Source organism: Siphateles boraxobius, unplaced genomic scaffold, assembly GCF_051911475.1.
Source record: "Siphateles boraxobius isolate OS27281-9 unplaced genomic scaffold, OSU_SipBor_1 25, whole genome shotgun sequence".
Lineage (NCBI taxonomy): Eukaryota > Metazoa > Chordata > Actinopteri > Cypriniformes > Leuciscidae > Siphateles > Siphateles boraxobius.
Window position 1 is genome coordinate 35302154 of NW_027508866.1, and position 23564 is coordinate 35325717.

Genomic DNA, 23564 nt, shown 5'->3' on the forward strand with positions numbered 1-23564 from the left:
GCAGATATCTGCGCCGAACATGTGGTTGTGTTTTAATCATTGTTTATAGTTTGATTGATGTAACGTCAAGGCCAAAGTTGGACCTGCTGTCTTTTGTTGTTTGTCAAGCGGTTGTGTAATATAAGTTCTGTTCCAGAATCTAGTGCGCTGCCTCGCTGTGTGTTGTCTACATAGGCCGCATGCTGACCGAAATGGACAGAGTTTGTAGTTATGATGTTGCTTGGCTAATGACACAATAATCTAATCATCTTGAAACTGTACAGAACATGTGAATGTTGGCTAAAATAGTCCATTTTTAGTTAGAGTGAATTGTTTTATCTAACTTTTTTGGGAATAATGATCAGAAATGTTTTTTGAGCATCAAATCATCATATTATACTGATTTCTGAAGGATCATGTGACACTGAAAACTGGAGTAATGATACTGAAAATTCAGCTTTGATCACAGGAATTACATATTAAAATATATTCACATTGAAAACAGTTACTTTAAATTGTAAAAGTATTTCACAATATTACTGTTTTTACTGTATTTTTTGGTCAAATGAATGCAGCCTTGGTGAGCAGAAGAGACTTCTTCAATCTTTTCAACCCTACAATTTGAAACAGTAGTTTACTTCCACTTCAGGTAAAGTCGAGTGCTTTGCATTGTTGGATAAAGAATTTCACACAGTAATCTGTGTTTGTATATTGCAGGTCATTCCATGCATACAGAAATTGTGGATACTATGCACCGTTTACACACTATATGCTGTAGAAATAGTAATATTAGCATGTTAGGATCCTATTCTAACCATAGACACTTTTGTTGCAATGCATTTTAGGATTGTATTCTCTGCGAAGAAAGCATGTGATGAATTGTTCCAAAAAACAAAACATTTTTAAACGGCGATAATGTCGTAAAACTGGTTTTGTCTAGGTGAGCATCTCTCTCGTGTGTGTGTGTATGTGTGTGTGTGTGTGTGTGTGTGTCTCAGCATTCTCTCTGTCATACACCACGTGTGTGTGTGTGTGTGTGTGTGTGTGTGTGTGTGTGTGTGCGTGCGTGCGTGCGTGCGTGCGTGCGTGCGTGCGTGCGTGCGTGCGTGCGTGCGTGCGTGCGTGCGTGCGTGCGTGCGTGCGTGCGTGTGTGTGTGCGTGTGTGCGTGTGTGTGTGTGTGCGTGTGTGTGAGGGTGTGTGTGTGTGTGTGTGTGTGTGTGCGTGTGTGTGAGGGTGTGTGTGTGTGTGTGTGTGTGTGTGTGTGTCTCAGCATTCTCTCTATCATAGTGTGACAGATAAGCTCTCCCTCTCCTCCCTGTAGTTTCAACAAGGTTTCTTCAAAGTTCCTGGTCTAACCTTGATCGATTTGTCATTGCACATTAATCTAAAGTAGAAAAAGCTTTTTTTTACTTTGTAATCCTTTATCAGAATGTAATTCATAAAATTGTAAGACTGTGATATTAAAAGACCAAATTCAATATAGACCTTTTTAATGAAGCATACTGTAGGCCTATAGGAAAGCAGATTAACCAAAATATAAACGCAACGCACAGTTTTTGTGAAGCATTTTTCCATCGAAAACCTTTATAACATTCATATTCTGGGCTCATCTGTTAGCCTGTATATATTATGCATCATCAATGAGATCACCATTGTTTTAGTAGATTAAGTGTTTCCATTGTTGAGCGCTTTAGAATATCTTGCTGATTTTAGTGATTGAAATACTGCAGCAGGGGCTGTATATGGATCATAAGTGCCATATTTTTCTCATATTTTCGTTTTTCTTCTTTTGAGAGGTGATCTAAATATTAGTGGCTTGAAACAGATGTAAAACTGACAGGTCTGCGCTGCATCCGATGGATGTTTTGCTCTCCAGGTCTCCTCACCAGTCATGTGACTGAAAACTGTTGGTCCGAAATGCAGTTTTGACAGTTTGGTTTTCCCCCATTCAAGTGGATGAAGCTGAACTTGCGTGATCTTGTCTCTAAGATGCTGGTCGAGAGGACTGTGTTGCTTTAAGACGACTTAGATTCTGCTGAAGAAAGTTGTTTGTGGCTAATGGGCATGTAATCCTGTGAGATGGCCTTTGTCTCTCGAGTCCCAGCTGAACGCAAGATTTCCAAAAGGCCTCGGCATATTTTTTACGGATTTTGCGAGAGATCAGCGTCTCTGCTAAGATTTCGACTTGAGAGGCTTCACGGGTCTTGTTCTCGGCAGACAACACATTACATGGCAGAGCGCTTTCTGCAGCGCACGCTCTTCTCAGTGTCTCTGTAATGGGATGCAGTGATATCACACAACTTTGCCATATGTTTCCAGGATATGAGCTGTGTTTACTTATCTAATCGCTGTTTAATATAAAATAAAACAGTGAGACATAGGAGGCCATGTGTTTTAGGAATTATACCACAATTAAAGGAGTAATGAAATCATCTCACCCTCATAACACAAATAACCTCTGTGTTATTTTAGTATTATTTATATAATATTATAGTTTTTTTATATTTTTGTGACAAAAATATTTTAGGATTTTTATATATTTATATATTATATATTTGTAAGTAACTTTAATTTATATTTTCAGTTTTCATTTTTTTTATTTCAGTTTTAGAAGTTTTGAAGATTGCTTCTGTTATTTTTATTAGTTTAAGATATTTCTATTTAATTGTTTGTTTCAGTATGTTTTGGTAATTATGTATGTATCTTTTGTCATTTTTCTGCTTTAATTTATTTATTATATGTTCGGTTTTGTTTTTTCATTTAAGTTTTAGTCATTCTGTTACATGTTTCTGTTATTTTTTAATACTTTAAAATATTTCTATAGCGTTTTTTTAATTCAGTTTTTTGGGTAACTTTGTTATATGCTTTTGTCATTTTTATTAGTTTTTTATATATTTTTTTATTTTAGCACTTCAACTTTAATTTAGTTTAATTTAATTAAGTTATTTGCCAACATTTCTAATGTTCATTTGTTTAATTGTATCATCTAATATTAATTTTACTTCACCTTTATTTCAATCACCATGTTTTTTTTTATAGTTGAAAATTGAATGATTCACACTCTTGAGCATTAAAAAGTACTATAAAAGTAGTTTGTGAATCTTGTCAAATGCCTTATGGAAGGAACAAATCAAAATATACATGATTACATGAAGGCAATTTCAATTTTAAACATTAAAACAGGATCCCGATACCTTCACGATAACCCATGAAATAAATGTTTTTTGACCTCATCCTCTTCAAACCTGACAGTGTTGTGAGGAGCCGTTTTTGACGCTTCACACGTGGCTCATCCAATCAGATTTGAGCATTGCATCTTCTCTCTCTCTTCCTCCACAGGCGGCGTCTTCAGCCCTCAGCAGTTTGGGTCACGTCTACACGGCCATCGGCGACTATCCCAACGCCCTGGCGAGCCACAAGCAGTGTGTCCTGCTGGCCAAACAGTCCAAGGACCAGCTCTCCGAGGCCCGTGAGCTGGGCAACATGGGAGCCGTGTACATCGCCATGGGTGACTTCGAGAACGCCGTGCAGTGCCACGAACAGCACCTGAGCATCGCCAAGAGCCTCGGAAACAAGCGCGAGGAGGCGCGCGCCTACAGCAACCTGGGGAGCGCTTACCACTACCGGCGTAACTTCGACAAGGCCATGTCCTACCACACACACGTGCTGGAGCTGGCTCAGGAGCTGGAGGAGAAGAGCATCGAGATGAGGGCGTACGCAGGCCTGGGACACGCTGCCCGATGTATGCAGGACCTGGAGAGAGCTAAGAAGTACCACGAGCAGCAGCTCAGCATCGCTGAAGGCCTGAAGGACCGCGCCGCTGAGGGCAGGGCTTCGTCCAATCTGGGTGAGCGCTGGAACACGCTTCACAACACCAAAAATAATCACTCTAGTTTTGTTATGTGCATCTGTCATTTTATTAGATTTCAATTGTTATAAATAGCTTTTTATTTCAGTCATTTGTTTATGCTTTTGTCGTTTTTTTTAGGTTTTTTGTTTCTATTTCTTACTAATTTATTTCAGCTGTTGCCAAGTTTTTGTTGGCAAAATTGAGTAAAAACTAGAGATGCACCGATATGAAAATTTTGTTTGTAACTGATACATTTGCTGATCCAAATTTTTATATCGTTTTTTTAAGCAATTCAAAATCATCATGGCGAACAGAGCCCATGTGAAGGGTTTTAGCTGAAGGAAATAATATATTATTTATTGGCTTTAATATATCGCACAAATTTTCTTATCAAGACGATAACATAAAAAAATTAACATATATCAGCCAATACCAATATGGTGGACGATATATCGTGCCTCCCTTGCAAAAACAGTCCAAATTGATCATTTTGTGTTTAAAAATGGTCGAATCAACTTGAACTGTTGTATAAAATGAATATCAAATTTTGCAATCTTGCTGATATTCGAGAAAATATCACTCTTGCTCATGTGATATTGATTAGCTATATCATGTTATAAACAAAATTCGAAAATTCAGAAATTTCAAAAAATTCAAAACATCCTATCGAATGTTTGGGGGCTTTTTTATTACTTGTGGTGGCGTTTTCCAACCTTGCACGACTCCAATTTATGTCAGTCAGACTAGCTTGCTTGTTTTTAAGGTGTAATATAGAGGGCTATTATGCTGGCTGTATTGAACTGTTTTAATGGTGGTTTCATTTCAGTCCTGATGTTTATACAGTATATATAAAACATGTGCTTGAGCACGGTGGCGTTTAATTAGCACTTCTCCAATGGTGAGTTTTGACTGTCATTATTGTGCATCACTACTTTTGGAAAAACTAAACAGCTGAAGATCAGCAGCCCAAGCTGAGACACCAGCTTAAACTAGTGAAGAGCATCAGAAAACCAGCTTACACTGGTTTAATGTGGCTTTTTCAGCAGGACATTTTTCATAGAGTGGCGAATTGAAGCTGTTTTTGCTGAATAAATGACAAGTTTACATTTTTAGATGAACTATTCCTTTAATTAAACATAAAGCTGGCAGAAATTAAAATTCAAAGCCTACCCAAGAAAATAAATTAAGGCCAATACATAATGTTATTAGCTTGAAACATACAGTCATGATTGCGTTTGCGCATTACATTTGTCTAGTTATTATGAACAACCGCGTGGATGAATATTTATGGTTCTATTTCGAGTTTAGTGTCTCGATGACTCTTTGCTCCTGCAGGGGTCTAAACCATCGGTGTACCAGACGTACGGCTGATCAATCAACGCCGTCCAAACCGAGTGTTTCAAAGCCCATCTAATCTCTCACTCTGACTTTTATTGCTCCAATCTCACGTTCCCTCTTTCCATCAGTCTGATCCGAAACTCTCCGTGCTCTCAGATAAATAAATAGATGAACTCCCAAAAGAAAAATGTTGCCACAGGACTGTTAATATCAGGATTACCGTAGAGTGCACAAGATAGTGAACATTTTAGGAGTCAAATCATGTCTTTTGTGCTGGATTTGTACATTTAAAATGTGAGTGCAAAACTCTTAAACATGATGCATGGTTTATTTAACCCATTTTATCATCATCAGTCAGCAATGTTATTAGCGGCCAAGCACTGAAGGTGTATTGTATCCATTAAAGTTCTTCTTAGTATTGTTATTCCTCCTTCTTCTTCTTCTATAGCAGCCCATAGAAGCGCTTGCGGGTAAATGATGAAGTTTGGCACACAGATAGAGGACAGTCTGAACGTTAACTACAGCAAATTTGGAGTCTCCTAATTCATTCCCTCTAGCGCCACCAACTGTCCACAGTTATGCCTACATTTTGGACCATTAGGGCTAGAAACTAAATTATTTTCCCTCTAATTCCCTGGCTCAAGACGATTCGATTGCATCATTTTTATGGTGTCATTTTCCGTCCTGAAAATTTGTACACCATTCTGAAAACTCGACCTAGTTGATCCGATTTTCATGCAAATTTGTTGGCAAAAAGTTATTAAAAGCTTTATGATAGACCCAACCGTTTTCGTATAACGCACCAATGGATTTGACAAAGAGCATGTCAAAATGGATGCGAGGCCACGTATATCTCCATGACCTGAGCCTACTTGCAGAGTTTCGGTTCAGCGCCACATACTGGTCAGAAGAAAAATGACTATTCTCTTTTGATTCAACGCAGCAGAGCGAGTCGAATGATACCCAATTTTCCCATATCGACCATTTTGGGCGCTGTATTTTATTAATTCATTAGCATATTATTACAAAACTTGGCATGTGTCCTCTGCAAAATGCCCTGAAGGTATTCAAAAAGTGTTGATATAATTTTTGTGGTCAAAATTTATAATGACATTTTTTTAAATGCTAATAGCGTTTGATTAATTTAGCCTATTTGAATTAAACTGGTCTTGATAGATTTCTTTAAATAATTATACTAATTATGCCATATTTGTTCCGAAATTGTTGTCCGCCATTTGGTTGGTCCCAATTTGTAACAAAAATGTCTCAGATCATTTTCAGAATATGTTGGCAAAAAAAAGTTATTAAAAGTTTTTTGATTGACATCACCAAATTGATATCATGATGCCAAGCTGATTCTGATGCTGATGCAAACCTTGTACATTGTCACCTCACGCTGACCACATCACATGAATGTGGTAGCAGCCCAACCAAATGGGCAAAAGTCATAAGCATTCAAATCATATTACAGGTGATTATATTCATATTTTTTGGATTTAGTTTACAATATCAGCACTGTCTGTAAGGCAAAAATTGTTGATTGTTGATCAAATTGCTTAGGAAAGTTATAATACAGGTCTTCATGATTTGAGTTACCCGTCAAAGTTTAATAACTGCGGTTGGGTGTTTAAGATCTGTAACAATAAGTATGAGTTGTAGTGTTAGTGAAACACTCACTGTTATTGCCATTTGTTCTATTTTTTGCGATCTTGAAGCGTTGATGAATTTCCATAGTAGCACAAGGAAGTCCATAGGGTGATATTTATGGCCTGTGAAGCTCTCGTGGAAAAAAATGAAATCAATTTCTTTCCGCTTTTGCGTACGGCTGTGATAAATTTGTATTGGAAGCTTGTACGATCAGGTGAGCTCATTTAAACCGGGGATATAAATATTACTAGATTACTCCCAGCGTCTCTGAGGTTGTTACTCTGCGAACAGGTTTATTGTTCAGAGCTAATGATGTCGGAGAGGTTGCACAGATGAATAATGCCTCTTCTGCAGACTCATGCTAAGCTTTTGAAAACGACGGAGCATCCCAGCACTCTTCCAGGAGCGGCTCGGCTTGATCGATCAGAGTTATTAATAGCTGGAAGGGCTGAAAGAATAGTAGCACTTATAAAATTAGCAATCTCACGCGCTGCTGAGATACCTGGAAGTCCACGAATTGATCTCACTGTCAAAGGTCTGAGAAAGCCAACAGATGTTTAAAGGTGTTTATTAAAGCTTTTACATGTTTACTCGTAGACAGATTGGGCTCAACAAACATGTTTTATTAGCTACTGGTGTCGAAATCTATAACATGCACCTAATAGTCATGTAGTTGAAGCCAGTCGTGCTCTGGGAGAAAAAAATCCCATTCATTTTCTCCATAGAGACATTGATTTTTAATGGTAATCCTTTCATAATTTACTTATTTATTTGGTTTATTAGCCAAATTGAAGCCCAAGAGAAACATTGTTCAGCACTCAAGCATTTTCCATGAATACATTTAGTAATATTTTGATATTTAATATGCAGTATATAAATTGTATAGTGTAATATTTAATAATATAGTATACTTTAATATTGCAATAGATGTAATATTAAAAATAAACAATCATTTAAAATATTGTTTTACACAAATACTCAGTGACTTTAAGTCAATCACGTTATACCGTTTTATTTGATTTGCTCATCGTTGTAATAATTTCCCCATAACAGAATTTAGTACACAATCATGTGTTTTTTTATGATTTGTCATTTTTTTGTGTGTCTAATAAAAGTTTTACAAATGTTCAGAATTATTTGAGCAAAGATTATTCGTAAAAATACAGAATCAATGCTACTGAAAAAGTGAGCAGTCATGCATAATTTTGTGATTCATGCATAATTATTGATTAATATGCGCAAACGATGTTTGCAATGCATATTCAGAACTTGGCTCTCTATAGATTCCTATTCCAATATAAAGATTATTATCACTGCATTTTCTTTGATTATTTTAGCATTGACTACCGCAGTGCTATGACTTCTAGATGATGATCTGTATTTGCATCATAAGGTCTAGTGTGGATTGAATCGAAGTTCTGTCCCTCAAGCACAGCCGAAACACGTGTCCGTCTTCTCCAAGCCATTTCCCGCTCAGGCAGGATGATGCGGGGAGTATCGCTTTAATGCTCTCAACTCATATTTTATTAAAAAAGGTTTTGAGTTTGGTTGTTGTTGCGATATTTAAGCCCTGAGCTTCGTGAATTTGATCCCTGTTGTGATAGTGCTGAGTGGACGGTAACTGGAGGTCCATCATGAACACACCGCGGACGCCAGCGTTCAGATATGTGTGTGCGTGTGTGTGCGTGCGTGTGTGGATTAAGCTGTAGGTTTGTGAGGTTAAAGTGGTGTGTGTGTGTTTCTTTAGGGTTAGCGGTGTCTGGGTTGTGTGTTATTAGGGTTTCAGTATTGTTAGTGAAGTGTCTGTGTGTGTGTGTGTGTGTGTGCGTGCGTGCGTGCGTGCGTGTGTGTGTGGATTAAGCTGTAGGTTTGTGAGGTTAAAGTGGTGTGTGTGTGTTTCTGTAGGGTTAGCGGTGTCTGGGTTGTGTGTTATTAGGGTTTCAGTATTGTTAGTGAAGTGTCTGTGTGTGTGTGTGTGTGTGTGTGTGTGTGTGTGTGTGTGTGTGTGTGTGTGTGTGTGTGTGTGTGTGTGTGTGTGTGTGTGTGTGTGTGTGTGTGTGTTTTAGTTTGATTATCAGTAGTGATGAATGATTAGGGGAAAAATCTAATAAATTTTTCTCATAAAAATTGATATAGTGATTTAATATGCAATTAAACAAACAAACAACAACAACAAACACCAGGTTCGCTGTTCTTGTTTGTAGAGCTGCACAATTTGGCCAAATATTTTGTGATTATATATCGATATGACTATAAAATAATTATAATAATTATTGTTTTATTATTATTATTACTATACAAATAATACAAAATATTAAACAAAATAAGAAATTATTTGTAATATTATTTCACTGTAAAATTAAGAAAAAATATATTTGGTAAAATTAAATAATAGTAAAATTTTACAGACAAATAGTAAAAATAACAGTATTATTTCTGGCTCTAGTATTGTTAGCAGTGTGTTTCAGTAATGTTAGTGGTGTGTGTGTGTGTGTGCGCGTGCGCGCGGTTGTGTTTGTGTGCGTGTGTGTGTCTGTGTGTGTGCGCGTGCGCGCGGGTGTGTTTGTGTGCGCGTGTGTTTGTGTGTGTGTGTGTGCGTGCGTGCGTGTGTGTGTGTGTGTGTGTGTGTGTGTGTGTGTGTGTGTACGTACGCACGTGTGTTTGTTTGTGTATATGTGTGTGTGTGTGTGTGCAATTGTGTATGTTTTTGTGTGTATGTGTGTGAGTCTGTGTGTACTCGTTTGTGTGTGAGATTTTCTCCCATGACTCTTGTTTTAGAACATTACACATTGTTGATATTAATTTTCTACGCTCCACAGCTGCAGGCAGAATATTAGCCGGTTTATCTCATTTCTTTTTCCTTAGATTAATATTCAGTCATTTATAGACTCATGGAGCTTCTTTAGGACTAATGCTCCTCTCTAATGTACTGAAGAGCTTCTCATGAAGTAAAGTCAATCATCATCTACTGTTGAAAAACCCACACTGGTTGAAGACTACACATGTTGTGTTCACACTTATGCTGCGTTCACACCATATCATACTTATTATATCTCGAGATGACAAAACGTGCCGTTTAGATCTCAGAGTTCTTCACGTCTTCGGACTGGGAATCCTTTCTATGACAACACTGAATCTGCAGAGGTCAGGTGCTACAAGATGGAGATGTTCGAGTTAGAATCGGGTTTTAGTAACTTTGCAATAAGGTTTTATTTAACATTAGTTAACATGAACATCATTGTACTGTACTTCATCAGCATTAATTCATCTTAGTTCATTTCCACATTTACCAATACATTATTTAAAATCAATAGTTGTATCTGTTAACATCAGTTAATTTACAGTGCACTATCATGAACAAATAATGAACTGTATATTTTTAAACTGACATTAACAAAGATTAATAAATGCTGTAAAAAATATATTGCTCATAGTTAGTCTATATTAACTAATGTTATCAAATGAGACTGTTATCGATATTTATACTGCGCATTAGTAAACTCTGGGTTAACATTTTTACATGCATATTTATTAGATTTAAAATGCTTATCAATCTGGAAATGTGCTCTTGTTGTCAAAGATCTTTAGAAACATACCACAAAAATGAATATATTAAATAAGATATTATTAATATTTATATATTATATGATATATCAAGTAATATATTAAATGTTTATTGAGACTAGCACTGTCTCATTATGGATTGGTCATCAGTTGCTAAACAACTCGCCATAACATTGCAGAATTGCACTGAATTATCAGCGCTAAAAGGTTCATATCTCAGGCTGCTCACCTCATTTCCAAATTACAAGTGTGAAACGTTACTTAAAGAGCCGTTAAAAGCGTCATTAACATGAGGTTAAAATGCATTAACCCAGGGTGAAGTGTAGTGTGAAAAGCCTGTTTGATGTGTTGCTTTGACAGTTGTTACCAGCGGTCACGTTTGAGGCTCTGTTTCCACAGATAGTTATTCTGTGCCGTCTCCAGTATGCTGCGGTGCTGCAAGTATGCGACAGCACGCCAAAACCACCAGAGATACCGAGGAAACACTGGAATATTCCAAAACAGATCTTTGAAAATTCCAACAAATTCAGTAGGCCAGACTCCCGTTACTCTTAGGCATTAAGCAGGGTGTTTATCAACTATCTGTGGCCGGTAAGAAACACTAACCACGCTCTAGATTGCAGAAAGTGGAAGCAGAGAATAAACACAAGCTTTTCCGCAAGAGACCTAATGCAAAATTAATGCATCTGGGAAACTGTTGCCAGCCGCAGTTCTACTGAAGCCAACAACAAAGCTGACCCTAGACTCCCAAGAATCTCGACGCTTTCAAAGTCTGCCATTTGTTTGTCCCCATTTTCCCTTGAGCTTTTGGAGACTGGCTCCGAGCTGTAAATCACACTGCAGAATATCGGGCCTAGTTAGCGTTCACCGTTTAAATGGGAGGAGACGAGACTGGAATGGTTTTGAGAGACAGACAGGAATCATAACAAAGGAAGATAGCTCTGGAACTGACATGACTGCTGAAATACAGCTGCGCTTATAATTATTATTATTATGTTTTAACTTTCCGTCAGCCACCTCTTATTGCAGTCACTTTGCGTACAATTTTGGTTTCCGTTAAATAAGTAGTGTGTATGTTTGAGGTGAGGACATTAAGAGGGGTCGCTTGTAGTCGTTTTTCTGCTTTTCTTCAGCCATGAACCAGCTGCAAAATTAATCACAACACAATAAACTAGGATTTTAGGCAAAAAGATGTTTGAAAAAAAAAAAAAAAAGCTGTAAGACTATTCAATTCAATTCAATTCAAATTTATTTGTATAGCGCTTTTCACAATACACATTGTCTCAAAGCAGCTTTACAGAAAGTGCATTTCAGAAATGTACATAGAAAAACACAGTCAGTTAATCATGTATTAATTTAGGGCATAACATATCGCCGGCCTTGAGTCGTCTCTTCACAAGCGTCGAGTTGTCTCTTCACAAGCGTTTAGTCATCTCATCACAGGTGTTGGGTCATCTGAAGTCTCCGTGAGAGGCTGGATACAAACTGGAACTGATGAACGCTATTTACCTCGGGACTTGCGTCCCGAGATAACAGCAGAAAGGCAGATGGGAAATAATTAGCATAGCTGATGTTCATAATGTTAATGCATTCGAACTGATTCAGCAGTAGTATTAAAGGTTAAGCATTATGTGAATGCTTGGTTAAAGAGATGCGGCTTTAATCTAGTTTTAAACTGGGAAAGCGAGTCTGAGTCTCGAACAATATCAGGAAGGCTATTCCGGAGTTTAGGAGCTAAATGTGAGAACGCCCTCCCTCCTTTAGTGGACTTCGATATCCTAGGAATGACCAGAAGCCTCGAATTTAGTGATCTTAAAGAACGCGATGGATTGTATGGCGATAGAAGGTCTGTTAAATACACAGGAGCTAAACCATTTAGGGCTTTATAGGTCAGTAATAGTACTTTGTAATTGATACGTAACTTAATAGGTAACCAGTGTAGAGATGATAAAATAGGTGTTATATGGTCATATTTTCTTGATCTAGTAAGAACTCTAGCGGCTGCACTATTGAGAAAAATGTATATTTTTTTCCCATGAAGCATTGCATATTACATAATCGAATCAGAAATAAAAGTACAATATGAAGCTGGTTAATTGATTTCTGCAGAGCAAGTCAATCAATACACACACGACACACTGCTTTGAGCAAGTGAGACATGCTGCAACTGTACAATATAGCGTACATTGTTGAGCTGGGGGAGGTGGAGGGTTTCTGACAGCGCTGAGCAAGTGTCTGAGGATTGAGAAGCGAGCTCATTGGCTAATGATACAGCAGGAACCAATCAGATGTGCCCTACAGAGAATGATGTGATTGCAAGCAGATTGAGTTAAAGGGTACTAAACCCCTGGTCAGAGCCTGATTCCACCCACTGGCAATATTTGAGTATCAGCGGAGGGGGGGGGGCGTGCACCTGAGACGCATCTCTTTGTATGGAACCTGCCTACGTCACCAACCACCCTTACGTCACGAACCACCCCAAACATCCAATAGGAAAATCCAACTGCAGTAGCCACCGTTCAACCTGAAGAGGGCAGCACTCAGACGTTTTTACACCATATATTGTAGAATTAAACCCTAATGTCAAAAAATTTACTGGAATCAATGAACAGCATTTATGAAGCTCCATTCTTACAGATCATTAACTAAAAAAAGTTGTTTTAATGTTTAGTTACCCTTTAAGGACCTATTACCCTGCGCCATATAGTGTTTCATGACAGATTTTGTATTTCAGTTGTAAAAATAATTATATGAAATAGGGAGTTAGACTGACTCGATTACGTAATATGCAATGCTTTGAGTGTTTTAGCATAAACACTGATTAATGGATCTCTTCTCATCTCATATCTTTTTTTTCTTTCTTTTTTTTGCAAAAATGTTAAAATTCCAAAAATGGCCCTCTATGTGCTCCTTTTTAATTAATTAATTAATTTATTTATTGATGGACAGAAGTGTGCTATGGTCACACAGCCCTTTTGAGCTCAACATGTTAAACTTGTCATCATGACATGATTTTGACATGAAATCAGAGAATATGCGTTCTATTATTAAATTTACTATATTAAGAATTTAACACATATCTAATGACTCATGGTTGATCGGTTTCATTTAGTTGTCAAAATCTCGTCAGAGAAGTTGAGCTTTGAAGGCGACTCCATGCTAAAGCTAATTAATTCGGAGTGTCACAGCCTTTACGGAAAGCTTGAAAGCGACAGCTATGTAATGAGTTCATGTAGGACGCTCCCAGTAAAAAATAAAATAAAAAAGTCATGGCGTTTCAGTCATTTGGGGTTGAATATTGTGCCATTTGAAGATTAAATTACTACATTTCACATGCATTCAGGCGAAACGACTGCCTGGGGAGGGAAGTATTTTCAATGTTTGTTTGAAGGGCTGCCCATCACTCGTTCCACAGAGCATCAAAGCTGGAAAGACCTCATCAAAATCCCACTTCTGCTATGTAGGCTGAGGCTCTTAAAGCCTAGCATCTTCTTTAGCCTTATAGTGCAGCATTGCAATTATTATTCAGCCCTTACCGCAGATGCTGAGGAGTTTTTAACCTTTTCACTGATCTCCGATCAGTCTCAGATCCTGTTCCCCAATCTCATGCTTCCCTCTCCTGCGTGTCGGATCAAGGGATTTAACTTTAGCGATGGGGCCATATGCATTCCTGCAGCGTCCGCAGGTGACCATGTAATCCTCTTAACTAACCTAACAAAGAAGTGCTCCTTTTGTTTTGTCGTCTGATCCCATTCTTAACACGAAATGCTGAAGATAAAGCCAGCTAGGGTGTGATTGTTATAGTCGCAGTTGCTTGTTAGCATACTGTTACTTAAATTGTGCAAATCTGTGATCAAATAAGACATAGTGGTATCACCTACAAGTCATAGCGTTTCCTGAACAATTGTTCTTGTTGTTTTTAGAATTTAACATTAGCTGTAAGCAACTTTAAATCCATATTTGATGTATTTGATTAACACACTCCAAAACATATACTGTGTGTGTGTGTGTGTGTGTGTGTGTGTGCGCGCGCGCGCTCGGTTGTTTATTTTATTATTTTATACGAGTATTTTTAGTATTACTGTACATTTCAAGCTATGTTGCATTCCACATTTATAGAACAACTGGTGTAAAGGATCCATTAGTTTAAGTAGATTGTGCACAAACACTCCCTACTGTTTGTGAATTATTAGCAGTCCCTTCTGTTAATTTGCAGACAGTAGGGAGTATTTATGTCCTGACTATGTAGAATTGTTCAGCTCAGCATTTCTGTTTTTAGCTCAAGGAAGTTTTTTAGTTTGTGTTAGCATCGCCTGTTTTGTTTACAGCAGTCGCATTGGACAGAGCCAATATAAAAGTGTTTAAAAGTAAAAGCAGGATCAGTCGTTTAAAAACAGATCTGCAGGTGTTGATCTCTTTCATCAGTGGTTTTTGTGTCTGGCACGTTTCACTTCTCATGTCTCAAAGGATTCATTTTCAAACAAGTCTCAAGATTTGTTCACTGATAAATGAAGAATCATGGGGTTAAGTATTGATAATTAGCCTCTGAAGACCTGGGCTGTTTTAGAGGAAATATTTGTGAATAGAGAAGAGCTCTAATGGGCGCTCAGTGTCAGGATACCAGTTTGGCACTGGATCTAATTGGATTTACCACATGCTGGTAATCCTGCCTTGGCACATGAGTATTGACACTGAGCAGATGGGCAACCCCTCACCCATTCTGATACCTACCCCCCGTCGCCTCCTGCTTGCACAGACGCAGAAGGACACGCTCATGGCCCGTGACTCAGTCAGTGAGTCCCTCAAGATGCCAAGCCTCTCTATCAACAATGGCTCTAAAAATCCCTTTCATCTTGCATGCTACTTTCCCCCAATGTGTTTTCATTGGCATCCCGTTCCCAGAGCTCATTTTCAGGTCATCCGGCATCTTTGACAATTACACAAATAGTCGCCACAGACTTCCCAGTTTTGCCCCACTGACACGTCTTGTTTTCCACTCATCCCAGCAGTTTTCCTGATCCCCCAATACTTAGCTCTGGTTTTTTTAAAGGAAAAGAAACCCAGTTAAAGCACATGGCGATGTGGGAGCCAACTGGTGTGGACCACAATTAAAGTTTCCCTTTGCTAGTGCCCTCAAACCCTTTTTCCATCAAAAGTATTCATTAGCCCCCCCCCCCCCCCCCCCCCCCCCTTACTGCACTGGAACCGAAGAGGCGGGACTGTAATGTTATGACGGTATGATAATTTTGTGGAAAAGTGGTGAGACAACATTAGGGGGACCCAAAATTTAAAAGAAGTCTCCCAGGACTGAGCAGATTTGGCTGTTTTGATTGTCATCGCCTCATATTGGAGTATCTTTGGGGCGCAAAACTTTGATTCGAGACTATGCAAATCAGATCAGATCTCCTTTTTAATTAAAAGATAGTTCTGCAAGCGTCAGTGGGTTTTCCTCAGATCTTATTCCCTTTTTTCTGTTTGGATGATTTGCTTAGGGTACATTGCATTTCAGGGCTTTCTTAAATGTAAAGCTAATCTTTAACACATGAAGAGGGATGGAAGATATCGAAAAGCCATTTTGGTTATCCTGTCAAGCATGATAAGCACAATTCGCCTGAATAAAATGATTATTTTCTCCTTTACAGGAATCATCCACCAGATGAAAGGGGACTACGAGACTGCTCTGAAGCTGCATAAGGTTCATCTATCCATTGCTCAGGAGCTCAATGACTACGCCGCCCAGGGCAGAGCGTACGGAAACATGGGGAACGCTTACAATGCCCTCGGTGCCTTTGACCAGGCCGTACGCTACCACCGACAAGAGCTGCAGATTTCCATGGAGGTTAATGATCGTGCATCGCAGGCTTCGACACACGGGAACCTGGCGGTGGCGTACCAGGCTTTAGGGGCTCACGATCGAGCTTTGCAACATTACCAGAATCATCTGAACATTGCACGAGAGTTAAGGGACATCCAGAGCGAAGCTCGAGCCTTGGGCAACCTGGGAAATTTCCACTGCTCACGGGGAGAGTTTCCCCAAGCCGTACCTTACTACGAACAATACCTACAGCTTTCCCCGGACTTGCAGGATATGGAAAGCGAGGGTAAGGTCTGTCACAACTTGGGATATGCGCACTACTGTCTGGGCAACTTCCAGGAGGCGGTGAAGTATTACGAACAAGACCTGGCACTTGCTAAGGACCTCCACGACAAGCTAAGTCAAGCCAAAGCCTACTGCAATCTTGGCCTGGCCTTCAAAGCTCTTGGCGACTACAGCAAGGCAGAGGAGTGCCAGAAGTACCTTCTTTCCTTGGCGCAGTCGCTGAACAACTCGCAAGCTCGATTTCGCGCCTTGGGCAACCTGGGCGACATCTTCCTTTGTAAGAAGGACGTTCCCGGAGCCGTCAAGTTTTACGAGCAGCAGTTGTCCTTGGCGCATCAGGTCAAGGATCGCAAGATGGAAGCGAACGCCTACGCAGCGCTGGGAGCCGCCTATCGGATGCTACAGAAGTTTGACAAGTCCTTAGGCTATCACACCCAGGAGCTGGAGGTGTATCAAGAGCAGGGAGACATCCAGGGAGAGTGCCAGGCTCACGGACACCTCGCCGCTGTCTACATGTCTCTTGGAAAGTACACCATGGCCTTCAAATGCTACGAGGAACAGCTTGAGCTTGGCCAGCGACTGAAGGACCCCAGCGTTGAGGCCCAGGTCTATGGTAACATGGGCATCACGAAAATGAACATGGGAGTAATGGAGGAGGCCATTGGGTACTTCGAGCAACAGTTGGCGATGTTGCAGCAGCTCAGTGGCAACGAGGCCGTGCTGGACCGTGGTCGCGCTTATGGGAACTTGGGAGACTGCTATGACTCGCTGGGAGATTTTGAAGAGGCGATTAAGTATTACGACCAGTATCTCTCCGTTGCACAAAGCCTGAGCCATATGCAGGACCAGGAGAAGGCATACAGAGGTCTCGGTAATGGACACAGGTAAGAAGTCAAGTCAGTTTGTGTTATTTGTCATTTGACAGAGGCCCCCAGAAAATATTTACACACACAAACAACATTTATGATATAGAAGACATATCAAACCATGTTGCATCTGCAAATAAATGTTTCTTGAGTTGATTTACAGTTAAAATAATCTCCTTAAAATGAGATACATGTACTTGAGAAGCAAGATTAATTCAGACTTGTTTTCATAGTTTCTTGAATACAAGTGTATTTTTTCTCACTGCACTGGCAGATTTTTTCGCTTGTGTTTAACTAGTTTATTTTTAAACCAAGTGAAAAAATCTGCCGGTGCAAAGAGACAAAATACATGTGTATTTAAGATGCAAGCTATGAAACTAATGAACTAATATCTTATGCAGTGTTGTTTCTCAAGTAAAGATATCTTGGTTTAAGGATGTTTAGATATATAAACTGGAAAATAAGTAAAACCGTTCTTAAGAACTCATTAAGATGTCATTTTTTTTAAGTGTAGTTAATGTTAATGTTTGAACTACATGTGGTAAATGTAGTTTGTTTTAAGAATTTTTTGACATTTTAATGAAAATACTATAGTATAGGATAGTATACATTTATAGTATAAAAATATATTTTTTGTGGTGTATGGACTTTATGAAACACAAAGGTGGACAATACTTTTTGTCTTCAAGACATTTATTGTTTCATGATAAAATTTCAAACCTAACCAACATCTTTTAGTGAAACGACACTTTGTTTGATATTTAGTTTTAAGGTGATTTAAATAGATAGTTCTCCCAAAAATGAAAATTCTTTCATGGTTTACTCACCCATAAGACATTCAAAACTTGACTTTCTGTGGAACTCAAAAGAAGATTTTTCAAGATTGTTTCAACTTTTTTTGTCAAAATTATGACAGTACATTATGACAGAATTATTCCTTCAAGTGTCTAAATACCTTTTTGGCACCACTATAAATACACATAGTCATACTAGTCATACAGAACTGCAATGTAATATGCTTTAGACACGCATATTAGACAGACAAGATTACATTTATAATGTTGTGTGGGTGATTCATTAGCATGTTCGAGCTGTGGATTCTCATGTGAATGATGATGCAACAGGCTGCTTGTTATTCCAGTTGTTTTAATCTAAGAGAGGCACTTACTGTATCAGGAGGGCATGTGGACTGACACCATGAGGTCAGAACAGACACGGAACGCTCTCACAACATGCATCAGATTGAAAATGGGATTGTTTTGTATCAGATTCACCATGCATGCTAACATGCAGATCTACACTGGGATGCATGCAGCTTAAAAGCTCTTTCTGTGCTACTAACACACAAATGTCAGAAGTGTCGCATCAAAAGTGTGTCAACAGCAGAATCTCTCAAAATCTTGACTCTTAGACTTTGGATTAATCTAGAAAAATACATGTAAATCATATCTTTGTTAGTACGTTTTTGCATTTGCATAAGTATTTAGTAGATGTGTTCCAAGCTTGCATTTCAGGCAGGGCAATATCAAATATTTACAGTGTATTCTGAATTAATCTCTTAAAGGTGTCATTAATATTAATGCTCTTCTTATTTGGCCATTAGTTTCCTTCCTTATGACTTATGACTTATGACTTGTGAATATGTTTTAATATTAATAGCGTCTCGCAAACAAGCAAAGTTGGAGTTCAGATTGTTTCTGTGAATCAGTTTGAGGGATTAGTGAGTAATTTTTTAACATTCTGATTTAAAGATTAGTTTGATCTATCAACAGATTTTCACAGAAGTCTATGTGGCATTTGATAACCAGCAACATTTACTTAAAATGATTTATTATTTTAGTACTTAAAAAAATGTCACATTCTAAACATTTTTGAGAGATAACGCAAGTGAATCTTTGAATCAGAGTTTTCAATCGATTCACTGATGTTGAGCCATTGCGTTGTTTTTTAGCTGGTCCTAGTCTTATGTATTTTATAATTCACTCTTGACACTCAATGCATGAGGATGTATTGTGGTGTATGGATATTTACTTTGTGAAACACAGTTACATGATACATGTTGTCTTCTAAATCAGAATTATTGTTTTATGAGCTGATATCAAGCTTCTTTTAGTAAATTAGCTCTTGGTTTCATATGTGAAAAAATAGCATTCATAAATTTTAAATGACTTCAACTGATATTTCACCCAAAAATGAATGCTGAATCAATTTTTAAACTCTGATTCTAGGATTTGTTTGCTTGATCTCTCAAAAATGTTCACAGAAATCCATGTTGCATGTGATAAACAGCAACATTTACTTAAATATTTTAGTATATTTTAATATTTAAAAAGCTACACGGAGACTCGTTTTTGTTTTTATTTTTTGAGAGATAATGCAAAGAAATCTTTGAATCTGAATTCAGTGAATCAACAAAATACATATTGCAACCCAAATACATATAATACATGCAAGTAAATATTGAATATAATATAATGTTTCCAGCTAATGATCTCATAATGTTATATATCTTTTATAATTCACTTTAATCCTTGCATTAGGATTTTTTGTGATGTATGAAACGCAATGTTACACATTTATATATATATATATATATATATATATATATATATATATATATATATATATATATATATATATATATATATATATATATACAGTGCTGGTAAGAATGATTTTCTCCCTTTGGTAAATATGATCAAAGATGGCTGTAAAAAATAAATCTGCATTGTTTATCCTTTTGATATATATATATATTTTTAAATGCAAAAATCTAACCTTTCGTTGAAGTAAAAGAATTGAAAATGAGGGGTTAATCACATTATGACATAAATGTTTTTCTCCAAAACACGTTGGGAACAATTATTTGCCCCCTTTTATTAAATACTTTTTCCAACCTCCTTTTCCCAAGATAACAGCTCTGGGTTTTCTCCTATAATGCCGGATGAGTTTGGAGAACACCTGACCAGAGATCAGAGACAGTGATCCAAAAACAAACATCAAAATCAACACAAAAATGTGTCACTGAGCACAAAAGCAAGCATCTACAACGACCTTCCCAGTCCCTGACCAGAACCCTGTAGAAGATGAGTGGACTGAACTGAAGAGGAGAAGCGCCAACATGGATCTGGGAATCTGCAGGATCTGGAGAGATTCTGTATGGAGGAATGGTCTCTGATCTCTGTTCAGGTGTTCTAACTCATCAGGCTTTATAGGAGAAAACTCAGAGCTGTTAGCTTGGAAAAAGGAGGTTGCAAAAAGTATTTAATAAAAGGAGCAAATAATTGTTCCCAGTGTGTTTTGGAGAAAAACATTTGTCATAATGTGATTCCCCCCCCCCCACCTTTCAATTCTTTTACTTCAATGAAAGGTTAGATTTTTGCTTTTCTTTTTTAAATAAAATATCAAAAGGAATAACAATGCAGATTTATTTTTTACAGCCATCTTTGATCATATTTACCAAGGGGGCAAATAATTCTGACCAGCACTGTATATAAATATATATATAGGAATCGCTTTTATGGGAATCATTCACCCTAAAAAAACTCTGATTCTAAGATTTTTTTGGCTTGATCTCTCAAAATGCGAGTTATGTGCACAGCTATATGTATGCATGTGTCTACCCAGAATCCTCAGTGTGATCCGCCACACATCCATTTTAATTACTATCCAATCAGCCCTATAAGCGTTCCAGCTCCCGTCACGAACCCTTGTGGATTCTGCTTACCTAAACTCCCCACACGTATGGGCATGGAAATATGATGAATGGTTTGCTGGAGGGGCCTGTCAAAAGCTCGACACTGCGGATTGTGTGGAGAGAACTCACACCGGGCCCGAAATGAGCAAACCTCATCCAAACCCTAACCCCCATCCTTCCCACAATCCAACGGGAAGGTAAATTACACTGTCAGTTGTGACAATGCGCTTGGACTCCCCTCAGCGGAGAGGAGCTTTACCTCAGATAGCACAGAAGAATCCAACAAGAACCTCATTAGAGGCTCGCGTTAAAAGCTATTTGTTTCATTTATATTGAAATGAGGCAGGGCCTTTCAACGAGACTGATGTTGCTGTAATTTCAAGTGACAGGACAACAAGGGGTAATGATGCATCGCTTTTATGCTACCTAAGTAGTGAGCGAGTCCTCGGCCTGTAGGAATTAAGCCTGGTTTTGTTATTCCACAGAGAGCCGGTACTGAACTGCTTTTCGAACTTGCTCTCCCGATGGATGAGAGCGTATGGATGGACTATAAATGAAGTTGCAATGGCACTGCACTGCCACCTGTGTGTTGCTCAAATAGCTCATATCCACCTGAAGCGTGCGGCCCCTCACATTCAGTATTTTAGCACCATTAAACTAGACTGAGAGAACCATATTTCGAGATTCTGTTTTATGTGAGGAGGTTTATATTAAAAGGAATGCATGAATCTCAAAACGTTATCAGAATGTAAACATGCTGTAATTTGTTAGTCGAATTGAAATTTGTTTTGCACTTATTTTTATTTGATATTATACCAGTCTGGCAGCAGACGACACACTGTGAGCTAATGAAGCAATGAGACAGATTTAACCGTAATAACATCACTGTCCTGCTTTTTTAATCAAATGAAAAGCACAAAAATCTAATTGGATGAAATGTGCACTTCGGTGACATCAGTTAGATTGTTTTTTAATCATGTATTTATTTACATTTATGTATTTTTTATTTATACATTTATTTACAGAGTGGTTTATCCAAATAGAGATTTTAGATCTCCTTCTTACTAAGTGTAACATTGACTACGAGATCAATTATATTTTAATAATAAGAGTAATTTTATTAAAATTATTAGTATTTATAATAATTGTTTAGATTTTGTCATCTTTTATCGTATTGCTGTTGATGTTAATTTTTACTGCAATTTATTTAAATTACATTATATATGCACTGTGTGTGTATATATACAGTATATATATATATATATATATATATATATATATATATATATATATATATATAAGTATTAAAAATTATTGATTAGATATCGTCATCTTTTATCGTATTGCTGATGATGTTATTTTTTAAAACAATTTATTTAAATTGCTTATATATGCATTGGGTCTTATTCATGAAACATTCGTAAATATACGAGTAAATATGCGAGTGATTTGCGCGTAAAGAGACCTTCCCGAAAACACTTCTCCTGATTCACAAATACTTCGTAAACGTCAGATGTGATCTTGAAATGTGTGTGTGTGTTAATGAATTCCAATCAGTCGTAAATGGGATGCGCGTGCACGTTCATTCTCAATTACCATAAATCCCGCCCATTAAATCCGACTGACAACTATATATGGGCATCATATTATGACATGAATGCGAATGAAAAAGAAAAAATTCTCAGATGCAGAAATTTAAGTTTTATTATCAGAAGTTCATTCAAAACACCACATTTTATTTTCAAGCGTACATAGTGGCGTATCGGGTCCTAAAAAAAAGGAACCTAGCAGCATATTACAGATGCAGTTAATGGAGTTTCATCTGTTAATCGAACATTCCCAGAAGTGAGAAGAAAATGGTTCGACATTAAGCTTGAGAGCAAAAAACGAATTAGTTCACTTCGGAAAAATCGTATTAAAACTGGAGAAGGACCACCATCGCAGATCATATTACTGGCTCTCATAATAAGAAAAAACGTATGTAATTACTATATATAACATTTTTTCAAAATGCTGTGTAAATATGTACCCGATTAAGGTGAATTAAAATGCAGCCTTATTAATGAGCAAAACGTTCTGGTGTTAAGCGCACTATTTACGCGTGGCTGGAGCAGGTGTAGATTTCTTGTGTACCAACTAACATTTGGAAAATACGAACATATTAATGAATCCGAAAATTTACGCCAGAACCACTTTACACACGATTGACACAAAAATCCGTTCTGCCTGTGTTTCATGAATGAGACCCACTGTGTGTGTGTATATATATATATATATATATATATATATATATATATATATATATATATATAATGTATGTATGTATGTGTGTATGTATTACAATGTGTGTCTCAGCCAATATTGTTTCAGTATTTTGGATCTACTTTTATTTGTGTAAAATTTGTAAAAAATTAAAATAATTATTATTTAAGTTTTATATATATATATATATATACATATATATATATATATATATATATAGACACACAAACAAATTATTATACATTATATTACATTTATCT

At 37.5% G+C, this 23564-nt stretch overlaps 1 protein-coding gene across 3 annotated transcripts in view; it reads left to right on the forward strand.

Annotated features, from left to right (window-relative positions):
- The window catches only part of ttc28 (tetratricopeptide repeat domain 28), a 322836-nt gene that overhangs the window by 245639 nt on the left and 53633 nt on the right, over window positions 1-23564 (forward strand). For all 3 annotated transcript variants that reach the window (XM_077243763.1, XM_077243764.1, XM_077243765.1), the window contains 2 exons: window positions 3320-3827; window positions 16022-17363. In XM_077243763.1, coding sequence (XP_077099878.1) covers window positions 3320-3827; window positions 16022-17363 — 1850 coding nt within the window. The remainder of the gene's footprint in view (window positions 1-3319; window positions 3828-16021; window positions 17364-23564) is intronic.